This window comes from Buteo buteo, chromosome 5, assembly GCF_964188355.1.
Source record: "Buteo buteo chromosome 5, bButBut1.hap1.1, whole genome shotgun sequence".
NCBI classification, from domain to species: Eukaryota; Metazoa; Chordata; class Aves; order Accipitriformes; family Accipitridae; genus Buteo; species Buteo buteo.
Genome location: NC_134175.1, coordinates 32,504,225 through 32,516,577, shown reverse-complemented (window position 1 = coordinate 32,516,577; position 12,353 = coordinate 32,504,225). Strand labels below are relative to the sequence as shown.

Sequence of the window (12,353 nt, the reverse complement as noted above, 5' to 3'; positions counted from 1 at the left end):
TGTTCCTTCTGCAACAATATCAGCTTAACAGAAGACTATGAATTAAGGTTTGAGGCAGATCTTTGGCATTCCAGACCAGAAGTCAAGATAATTGTTCTTTATTTCTCCATTTATCTCAACTTTCTCTCTGCAAAAGGAGAAAATAGTTCTTGATCTACATCAGAGGCAGTTCATTTATAAGATGAGACATAAGAAGTACACATAAAGAACAATTACTGTGCTACATCTGCAGTACCTCCATTCTCCAAAGTTCCGTCTGCAGCAAATCTGGTTTTTGTTTAAAAGATTCCCTTATGAAAGGCTAATGCTTGAAACAGACAGAGAGCCTATTGTAGGCACCTTCCTTAAAAGGCAAATTCACCTCAGTAAAATTAATTAGGGAGGTCAGAGTACAGCACTTCCAACATCCAAACAGCGGAAGCAACCTGTGGGTTGCTACAGCAGATATATATAGACCACCCTGGGGCACCTGCACAGTTTACACTGAGGAAGTCAGTGGAGAGAGATTATATACAAGAGAACAATCATTAGATGCATATACACCAAGATGCAGTTCCATAGTATTAATCCCAGCTTCATGTGTGGTCATAAACAGGTCTGTAGAGTTGTAAGAGACATTACTGATTACCAGGAATATATAAATTTCACATTTCTACAGCAGTGCCTGAGTGCCCAAGATTACAGGTTTACTGTGCAACACAACAACGAAGTCACAGACCATATTGCATAAACTAGATTCAGATTATATATTTGGAGTACCAGTAGGCACAGGTGTATAGACCACAGTTCTGGCATACTTAGAGCAGCACAGACCTATCCTAAATATAAGACAGATGGACAGAATAAAGACCAGGCAAGGACTAAGTATTTGTGACAAACTGCAGTCAAGATTACAGCATCTGCCCAAGCATTATCATTTGATAATTACTGATCGCATTTACAGTAGATGAAAGAGGCAATACAATTTGCTTAGCCAAGCAACTGCAGCTGACTAGTATCAACGAACTATACACACAACTTCGAAAATGCTTTTACCTGTGAATTTGCCCATTCCTGTGTAGATAGTCTAAGCCCTCCAAAACTTCTTTAAGAATTGTTGCTATTATGGGTTCTTCAAGGACACCATTTTTGTGCTCTCCTCTGTTGACAATATACTTTATTATATCAAGCATTGAACCTATATTGCAGATCCAGGAAAGGAAAAAAGCATATATACAGCATTATATCAGATTCTTGAGAAAGTTATATTTCTTCATTCTTTCTAGGCTACTGCAATTTAAAATCTTTGCATGTATGTGTAAAGGCCTCACGTAACTAGCTCTCACAATAAAGCACACTGCTACCTCATTCAAATGAGAAACAGCACTGTGTGCCGTCTTTTTGTCAAGAATACTGTAACACTTAATGATCCATTAGAAAGATCCACTAACAGCTTGCTAAGCTACCATTTATTGAAAACTCAGGAATATCCCACATTTAAACAGACATGCACAGCAAAGGTTTTAGTTTATTATCCAGCTTAGATTATGGTTCACATAAAACATGCAGCTTCAAGACTGGAAGGAGATATTCTCTGCAAACAAACGATGACAACATTTCTAGTGACACCTAGTTTGACACTGAACTTAAGCTATTATAAATTTCAAGGAATTTAATAGCAAAATTTTGTTTTTATCCAAGCATTTTTCAACAGCTCACAGTAAATTCCTGTCATGAATCACTGGTTTCTCTCAGCATCTATGCTTGCTTTTGATGGAACAGAACAGTTCAACCAAATGTGACATTAACAAGTGTTATTTCATGAGCACTTCCCATCCTTGCTTTCCAGCATGAGGGTGCAGTAGTCTGCTGCCATCAAGACTGATCTTGAAGAACATCGTGTAGCAATCAGTACCACCACATCTTATTTTGGAGCCTCACTTTTCTAAGCTAAAAGCACATTCAGTTCAGCCTCTTTTTCCTCTCCCAGAACCAAGTAAGATTTTTATACCATTAACCATCATCATAAAAACTGTAATGAGTGTTTAGTCAGTTTAAGCAATAAAAAGGATGCAACATGTATAATGCAAAAGGATGCAACATGTATAATGCCTGTCCTAGGAAGAATCTTCCTTGAATAAGGAATGAGAAACATTCATTATGAAATCAGAAATATATGCATTTTTACAAAAATAGAGTGGATTCAGAGAAACTCAAAACAAGGCCACACTCACAGAACTGACTTAATTCTCATCAGTTTTCCCTACATAGCCTTTACAGAGAACTGATTCAGAATAAAAAATTACAGTAGTTAGATCAACAGAATTTATTTCAGTAATTCTTGGCCTGTACTATCAATCTGAATATGCAAACTTTTTGAGCTTGCACATTTCTGCTATAACACACCTATGTCTCAAGGTTCATCCTATGTAGTCTCTCTCCCCCCTTTTTACTTGGTTTAGGTCAATTAACTCAAAGAAGGTACATTAGAAAAAAATCATACCATTTCCTTGCTGCTAAACAAGTAAAACCAGTAACTTACCCCCACTTAACAGCTTCATAACGAGCCAAAGTTCATCCTTCACCACAAAAGATGTATAATAAGTCACCACATTGGGGTGATTGCATTGACTCATTGCTTGAATTTCTTTCTGTAAGAAATACAAAGCCCAACATAACACAGCCAGCTATCAGTTCTGCTTCTATAGAAAGAAAGTTTAATTTCCAAAGTGAAATACTATAACAGAACTGAAGTATGCACAGAATATGCATCAAGGCACCAAAACATTTCAATTTACCTATAGATCTGCATGCAAGACAACACATTATTGCAAAGAACACGAGGGAGGTTTGGCCAGGAGATATAGGCATAACTACATCAATTTTCTTCTGACAGCAGCAAAGAAATTACTGTTAAAGTCCCAGTTCAGAGTGAGTAATGAAGAATGAGCAGCCTCCAAGAGCTGAAGGTGTGGGTACAGGCTGGACAACAAAAGGCAAGTGAAGACCAAAACCTACTGCCTTTCCTGTTCAAAAGAGATATGAAAAGTGTAGAATGGGAGCAGGTGGGAAAGGAGGAAGGAAGCTGTCGGACAACGGACATCGTCAGCTACTGTGGGATGGACAGGTAGACACCAGAGCCACGCAATCAAACAGAAGTGGAAGAGGAAAAAGCAATGTTACGGACCAAAAGTCAGAGGAAACAATTTAGAGGAGCACACAGTCATCACCAATGGATTCACGATGTGGCACTACCAAGTAACACCATCTATGACGCATCACAGCTATACACATTAAGAATGACTGTCTTGTACCTGTTATTTCTAGCAGAGCCCTTTTTCTATTCACTCTTTCACATAATTGCTCTTTCACACCTTTCTGGCAGCTCTCATTATCCTGTCAATCCTTTACATAGGAGCATTCAGGCCTCCTCTGTACTGGAGGGTTTGGCTCATACCAACTTAAGCTCCCACAACCCTATTCCTTCTCCCTCTCCACCTCCAGCCACAGAGCCCTAATCCATCCCTGGTGCTAAAGACATGCTCCTGGAGGGTGAGCCAGGCAGGGAGCCAATCCAGCTAAAACCCAAACTCTTCCACCTCCCCTCCTGCCATGAAAAGCAACTGCTTTCAGGTGGACCCATGTTACATGCTGACTCACCAGCATCGGTGCAAGGCAGGCACTATGGTGGTCCCACTTAGATTGATTAAAGCTGCCACAGATGCCATTTTCAACTTTCAACCTCAATGCAGCAAGTGTTTGAAAGGGGACGGGGGTATTGTTGTTATTTGCAATGCACTCAAGATCACAGCCGCTTTATAATAAAAAGCTAATTATATGTATTAAAGACTGTGATTTAATCTCATGATGCCTGTTGGTGACTGTTAAGTCAGGCCATAGTTTGACATACATTTCAGCTAGTCCTGTTGTCAAAAGTCCTCCTCCCTAGACAACTTCTGAGCTGTGAATCACAGAAGGATGAATGCCTGGATAGTCATGCAAGGAACCTGAATAACTGAGCAATTTGCAAAATAGCTCCCTGCCTCCCTGGGAGACAGTAGGTGGAAAACAGAAGAAATATGTGGGGCACATTTCCCTTTCCCAGAAGACGTGTCAGCTTAAACACAAGTCAAATTACTGCCTCAGGTTCTTAATTCAGCTAACCATACTAAATCTTAACTGTAACTCTCCCACTCTTGATTACTATTTCATTTCTTATATTGTTTAATTGTTTTCCTATGCTGGTAATATAATAACAGCTCAAAAAGTCTACCTGCCACTGCTGGGCAAAAATACACGTCATCTATTTTACTCACACATTAATAGTGCAGAAATGTAACTAACTGACTGTGGTAATCTTCACTATCTTTAACTGAAAAGTGCTTTGAATATTTTGTCTGCCCGCAACAACTCATTGGCAAAAATTGAGGTATCGCACTAACCATGGCCAAAGGCACCTTGTGCCTCAGCTTTGGTAACTTTTTCCAAAGAGAGTCTTTGTAAAACAAAAATAAATTAAAAAAAACCCAAAAAAACAGAAAGCAGCCTGTGAGAGATAAGGGATTGAATTTTAGTCAGGAAAGTATTAATTTCACACTTGCAGTTCTGGAGAGCCCCCATCACACACAGAATGGAAAGCCTCCACAAACTTCAGTTATTTGGCTGAGGCCCACAATATGCACAGGTGAGAGAGAAAAGCATTCACTTAAAATACACTGTCAGAGGAAAAGCTTGCAGCAGGACATTCAGCAGAATGCCCCAGAACCTTCTTCACATTCACGTCACTTTAGACATTTGACAACACCAAAGCTGTAACAACACTTTAGCTTTTAAGTCTCTCCCTCATCCCTCTGCTTCTCCCTCCCTTGTGCTAGCACAAGTGTTTGTGCACTACATCAGGAAATATGTCCAGGTTAAAAGCTAACTTCTTTTTGGCCAGGTTATTTCTGATGCAGTTTCTCTGAGCAGCTGCACAAAAATGTGTGTCGGCCTAAGGGCAGGTGGGTGACATGGTTAATAAGCAACTGCGAGACAGCTCCTTTCGGTGCTCAGCTGCAGCACCCACGGGGCCAGGTCCAGCTCCCAGTGACCAGGCAGGTGCCACAGCTCTGTGGGTGCTTCCCCAGGGCCTCCTCCACAGACACCCTGGGTACAGCTGTTTGAGGGGCTGGGTACAACATGCGAGGGTCACCTCCAGAGAGCCTGCTCGAAGGGCTATCCAGAGCAGAAATGCAAACAGTTTAGAAAATCTATTTGATCAAATAAGACATTCTATAGAATATTCTTTGGTTTGTAGTGTTGAGGTTTTTGTTTGTTTTAAAGAACTGGAGGTAAGGGGATGATACCCAGTCAGGACAATACTAAGGACAGGAACTTTTTCCTTGGCTCATGGGGTTAATTTACATTTAGCTTACAATAGTGAGAACACCGGACACTGCAGGAAACAGAGTATTGAATTTCAGGAGTTTGGCAGTTTGTGTAACCTTAGTATTATTTAAACTCCCTCCTACACTGCCTTTCTATTTTAATTGACACTGGCCCAAATCCTAAGTCCACTTACATGGGCACCAGGCTTGCTGCATTTTCTAGCTCTCTGAAGGCCACACAGCTGAGAATTTGTGAAGGTTGCCTTTGCACAACATCCATAAGCACCCAGCAGAAGTATTTTACAAAACAGCATGTTCAGAGGGAAGTTTTAGAACATTCCTGTGCCAATGGAAACTGTTTGATCAGAAAAATAAGTGACTGAAAACTGAGCAGACTCAAAAACGGTATTAAAAAACACAAAATGCAAGAATGTTTTAAGTGTTATCAACTGAAAGAAAAATGTTAGTACAGTTGTAAAAAGTTTTGAAGGTCGATGATGCCCTTTTCCAGAATAACATCTCTATTTTTTAAACAAAATTTAAAAATCTATTACAGCTGAGTCAGAGTAAGTATCCTTCCCCTCACAGAAAAAAAAAAAAAAATTACATATGTGTGTGCATACACATGTGTGTATGCACATATAAAACTAAAAGGAATCATGCATGGCATTTTTTTTTATTTTTTTTTTTTTACCCTCCTAACCAGGAATTCGGACAGCCAGAATTTATGTTCAGATCAAAACAGATCAACAAATAAAAGAAGCACAAAATCTGAACACAGAAAAGCAGAAATCGACTTATGTTAAAAAATAAAAAAGATGGTATGGACAGTGGTCTTTGTACCAAAAGAAAGCAATATGGGACCAAAAATTCAAGACCTATTGCCTCATTTGGCAGACAGTAAAGATATGTCAGCAGTAAAGATACTCAAGCACTTGCTAAGATAACTTTGTACAAGCTGGTAACTAATCTCTAGATCACCTGAATACCTCTTTCAGCTTTTTGGTAGTTTTGTCTGTTTTCATTTGTTGTAACTTTTTAACTCTTAATTCCAATTATTTGTTCAAATTCTAATAAAAAAAGATCAAAGTTTGACCATTTTATATTACAATGATTTTGTATTTCTGGTTTTATACAAATGTTCTTTATGGACTGTAGATGTTAATACATCATGCACAACATCTCACCTCAGGCTGTTCTCTTTCTAAACACAGCTCAGAATTTTGGGGGGTTTTCAGTTGACAGAAGTCTCCCTACCTCAGAGGTAACTTCCACTTCCACAATCCTCTTTTAAAAAACACAACAGTGTCCCATACAAGCTATTACATAAACTGAAGGCAAATGCCATCAATCACCAGGGGAAGAACATTTTGGGTCCTCCACTGTAAACAAGCCATTTTATCTGAAGAAACTGGATGGACCATACCCTCTGTATCAAATTCAAGATATCTTTTGCACTGGCAATTCCCTGCTGAGGAGATCATTTCCTTCAGAGGCAGGAATTTCTGCATTAGAAAAAGCCCACAGTCTCTAGGCAGTAGTATAACCTGTGGAACAGAAGAGAGTGTTCTCACTTTTAGAATGGTTTTGTGTCCTTCAACCCTTGTTATGCTGCTTATATATAAATACGCATCAGTCATAAGCACGTGACTAGGAGCATTAGAAAGTAACAGGTTTTGGTTTTTAACAGTTCTTTGCAACTTCATCTGGATTGCCATAACCAGTGCAGATGAAAAACTCTTGCAGTCCCTTTTACAAAGGCCCTCTTACAGGTCCCTTCCTCCTCTAATCAGTGACCCAAACAAACAGCATTCCTCAAATGGCTTGTTACGGCCTATCAGATAGATGCATGTTATTATCTTTAACAAGAGTTTCCTTGTGTAGATGGCAGCGTAGCCATTCCTACTTCTCCCCTCAAATGTTATCATTACAAAATGATCCAACAACTAGTTTTTGCCATGTTTTGGTGCTTTAGACATTTTAAGGAGACCTACTAAATTTTACCTTTTTCTTTTTAATCAGTGTTTAACCAAACGAAAATGTATCTTTCCTTGGTATTAAGAAAAGACAGACAACCAGACAGTAATCTCTTGAAAATTGAGTCTCCAGAAAGCAAGGGGTGAGGTTCTTCCCACAGTTCTCAACAGCTGGTTATCCCAAGATTCAAATTTGCACTTCTTGTTTTTGTGGCATTAGAAAATACACATTAGTAAAATACATTTTTAGCGGAAGGGCATGCTTCTTTCAGATTATTTTCAAATCCTTTTCTCACTGTTATCCTTCATAAAATTCTACCCTCACTCTTAGACCAAGCAAAAACCAAAATCAAAACAGAAGATAGTCTCCATGTAATATGTTACCCTCTGATTTACTTACAAGTAATTCATCCATACTGGTTTGGCATTTTTCTAAGTTGATTCTCTTTATTGCTACACGTTCTTGTCTGGGTTTGCATAGCGCTGCCTGGACAACTGCTGTAGCACCGCTACCTGAAAAAGGGCAGAAAAGGAACACAGTCTTAATATAACAGGAGTTTAAACCAGTGACCAACATAAGAACCCCACACTGACGAAGAACTTAAAATCTGCTGTTTATCCTTTTTCGGTGCTTTTCCCACATGCATACCTTTCTACTAGCAAGACAGCTTTCACACTTCTCAAATGGAGAAAAACCTCAAAGTTTCTGTTCCATATGCCACAAAAACTTCCCAAGCCAACAACTTAAAATGATGTGCTCATTTATCAAGTCACGCCCATCACCTCAATGCATTTCATAGTTTGGGAACCTTTACACTTTTGTCTTTGGACACATCTGTTTTAATCAAGAACATGACTTGCACAGTTAACACAATTTAAAACATTACGAAGAGGGGTGGGGAGTGTGTGCTTTATCAAACGTTATTTCTTTCTGTTCTTCCAGGTCAGACCCTGTTTAAGCAGGTTTTTTTTCCCAGTATGCAATGAACAGAAAAATACAAGTAAAATTGTACATGCCAAACTTCTACAGTTTCACCTATGTTCCTGCTCATTCATCGTGATTAGGGTAACATCCTACAAAAAGCATGCTAATTCTTGTAAAGAGCATGGAAGGCGCAAGTATCACACCAACAGTAAGAAGATGCACGCTGTTGAATGGCCCAGCAGAGAAAGTCAGTCATGCTTACTTGACATGCAAATCACATGTGGTCATACAACTACACTGATAACAAAGTTTGGTAGAACTGAACAAATTCGGCGGAAAACATTAGAATGATTTTCTTTAGTATGCTTTATTTGCAAACAGTGGGAGTATAAGGTCTTGTTGCTTCCTTTATCAAGCACCCACTGACTGCCCCAGTCAGTATTACCTCACTAAATTAGTGAAATGATTGCTAGTAATATTCAGAAAGAGTTTTGACGGGGTTGCACATCTTGCTGTCACACCAAATACAGCAGTGTGTGCTTCCTCAAAGTAATCACATCGTGCTCATTCATGCAGAAATCTAAAATCCCCCGACAAGTAGCTTCTACCTGTAATACTAAATATTTTAATATAAATTATGGATTTCTGGTAAGTCATAAATTGAGCAACATGTTATATTGGCCTGCTCATACACTATGTTCTATTTATGCTCGGTAATTGGCACGTCCTAGATGAATACAAATTGTGAACAAAAAGCCTTTTGTTGTCAAGCTCTACAAACGTGGATTCAGTTACCAGCCGACTTAAGAACAATTGAGAGCTTTTCCCTCTGCACATCTGAAAACAGCACCGACAATACCTCATGACTGAAAGTTATTGTCCATGTTTTAATTGCTATTTGCTTAGCTATATTCATGTATTGTTTGTTCACATGATGTTTTCACTCAAATCACAAAGCTTTTTAACTCAGTGTATGAATTTCATTACAAAATTCTGAGCTCATCTCAAAAAAAAAAGTCTCAACAGGACTAATTAGTCATGTATTTGCAGGATGTGGTCACAGACAAATATTGACATGTCCTGTTCTGTCTGCTTACAGAACAAAGCCTTTGAAAATTCCAATAATATAAGTAACAAAAGAATTAAAAGGAATTTTAAAAATTAAATAAGACATCCCAAGGAAAGAACCACCAAGTCAGCATAATTCAGCTCAGCTAAAACTTATCTACATCACTTTAATGAAGTCCTTATTCGGTAGCCATCAAGACACAAATCCTCTCGTTACACTGGCTACACAACTGTAGGTTGAGGCAAGGGGAAGAAACCAATTTTTTTTGCTATTAACGATACAGGAACAAAGACCAAGATTTTCCTTGATGTATCTTTTTTCATCTATGCCAGTAGTTTTATCTACTTGTAGGAAACAACCAGATCTTCACTTTCAAAATAGATTCATATACAAAGACCACATAAAGGACAAACAGAAAAAGCACACAGAAAAATTATTCAGCCAATGCCAGGATGAAATCTGGCTGCTTCCTCAAGTTAAAGTAAAATGACAGTAAGTAACACTTCAAAACATTTTGGAAAAATTAGATTACAAAAAAAATAGTCCTGTCACATCCCTGACCCCAGCCCACTATATCACTTGCTTAAGTTCTGTGAGACCCCAAACCAAAGACTATGTGCTTGCTACTATTTCAAACCTCTTGATTGCAAAATTAATCCTGAGCTATCATTATGCACAAGCTGAAGATCTGTTCCTCTTTTGCCTACTGAAAGAGGAAGAGATGCAAGATTTTAGGACATAAACCAGAGTTTGAAGTTTATTTATATGAAAAGTCTTTCAGTGCATTTTCCTGTGTTTCCTCCTCAGACAGACATGCAATGGGATATTCTTCACCACAAGAATATGATGCACTGACAATGTAAAAAGCTTTCTATGTTTAGTATAAAGCCAATCTACTTGGTTTCTTCTTTCTCCTGCCTTTTGAATACTCTTACACAATAAAGTATTTTGATAGTAAAGGCAATCTGTGCAGCCTGCATTCTCAGTGGGACCTACGTATAAAACCGGTTTGAAAAAGGAGTTTCAGGTACTGAAGTGGGAGCCAGGCACTTAGGGGCTATATGCCTCCTTCCTCTTAAAAGATGTTCCCCTCTCCTCCTCTGGCTCACAGGTAAGCAACTGGCAATAAAGACGAGAAAAATCTGCAGCTTTTCCATCTGGTCAGAAGACTCTTTTTGTGTCAATAAAGAGATGCCCTTCTCTAGCCTACTAAACAAGTAGAAGTGTGAAGTGTTCCAGAGGAGTAGCTGTTACAAACAGGACTACCCAGATAATCGTTTCAGGCGAGAGATAACAGACTACATGAGTAATGCACTATCATACAGTGAAACAAAATTATCACAGACAACTATTTAACATAACAAATTAGGGTCACAGAAAATGATTGCATAGAATAGATTACAGTCAACCATTCACTGTTAGAAGGCATGACCTCTTCAGGTATGCTGAGCCTTACGAGTCCTCCAAAACCCTCACAGTGGAGAACATAGTAACTACACCACAACCAAAGCACAGACTGGTTTTAGCATCCAGTCTCTATTTAGAAAACTGATCTAGTATAATAAAAGCTCAGGTTGGACAAACCATGAAGCCTTTACATCCAGCTGTCTCCTGCAGAAGAACAAAACAAAGGATTACCAGTGGTAAGACTCAAAAAGCAGCTTTGTAAGAATGATGGGGTTTTTCCACTACTGGAAAAGTTGTTCTCCTGCTACAGACAAGTTCTCTTTGCCCATTTCAAAAGTTAGCAGTGAAATAATGCAATTTCAGTCCACATCAAGATGCCTACTACTCCCATTTCACAATATAAAACAAGTCAGGAGTTTCATCTTGTCCTCACATTTTTGCTGCTATCCTCTCCAGTGTAAGCATTCCCTTACAGCAAACCTATTTCTTCATGCTATGAACCATGCACTCCCTACCATCCTGCCCTCAGAGCAGCAAAGCCATTAGAATTGCTTTTAACTATCTGGGTTCATGCAATAGAAACCTTCTTAAGAGCTATTTACATATGGCCACATTTCACTTCATCTGAAGGATAAAACCTAGATGCAGTTTTCTGCATTCCACTTCGCACATGCTTCACAGAAAGCATATGAAAACCCCACAAACACAAATACTCATCCAGGATTTAAGCTTATCTAAGTAAGTTCCTTCAAGTTGTTCTAAATCTGACATAAAGGTATTTTTTCTCTCTCTCTCTTTTTTTTTTTAATTACAGGAATGTAACCCTCATAGAACCTCTCTCCAGCTGGCAAAGAGAAGGATGTTTTAACAAGTGTGATCAACAGCTGACATTAACATTTTAGTTTTATCTACCCTCCACTAGTCAAGTCTCAAAAAGACAATGAGGTGAGATGGCTGGACCATATCACTTGCGCATCTCACATGTACACACCCTTCTTCATACAAGCATGTGACACTTCATTTATTCCCTGTTATGTATAAACATCTGACACTTTCCACTCTTTCATCACTGCACAGTAACTCTATTCAAAATAGATCTAGAACTATGCCTTTAAATTTTCTCCTCAAAAACAAGACAGTAACCTCATTACCCCATAATACCAAGTATTTTTTTAGTAGCTCAGTGTTACTCTACAGTATTCCAACAAGAACTTATTTTAAAGATTTCTGCACTCATTAGGTCCCTTCAGACGCTCTACCCAAAGACACCTTCCCCAACGCCATGGTGGTTCTACCTAATCTCTGAAGAGGAGGATGTAATTTGTTGGTAATGGTAAGTTTACGTGTTGACTAGGTATCTGAAGTGTTAGACACCAACCTGTATAATCTGTGTTTTTACATACCTCTTCTGCTCCCCCGACATATAGAAACCTCCTATTAAATGTAGATGATTACGGCACACAAATTTTAAGTCAGCCTCAAATCCAGGACTAAATTGTAACTGTCCATAAAAGAAGCCAGTACCAAATAGAATAAAATCTATGAAAATGGATGAAGCAGCTACAAAAGTATTTTTATTTAATCTCTCAGACAGTCCAGTTCTGAAGAACAGAGTCCCCTAGGTAATGCAG

The 12,353-nt window shown here is 38.7% G+C and overlaps 1 protein-coding gene across 1 annotated transcript in view; it reads right to left on the bottom strand.

Annotated features, from left to right (window-relative positions):
• STK39 (serine/threonine kinase 39) overlaps nucleotides 1–12,353 on the bottom strand; it is a 109,044-nt gene that overhangs the window by 77,651 nt on the left and 19,040 nt on the right. The window contains exons 2-4 of the mRNA XM_075028530.1: nucleotides 7,722–7,834; nucleotides 2,522–2,630; nucleotides 1,036–1,177 (exon numbers count right to left, since the gene is read on the bottom strand). Of these exons, the coding sequence (XP_074884631.1) occupies nucleotides 1,036–1,177; nucleotides 2,522–2,630; nucleotides 7,722–7,834 (364 nt within the window). The remainder of the gene's footprint in view (nucleotides 1–1,035; nucleotides 1,178–2,521; nucleotides 2,631–7,721; nucleotides 7,835–12,353) is intronic.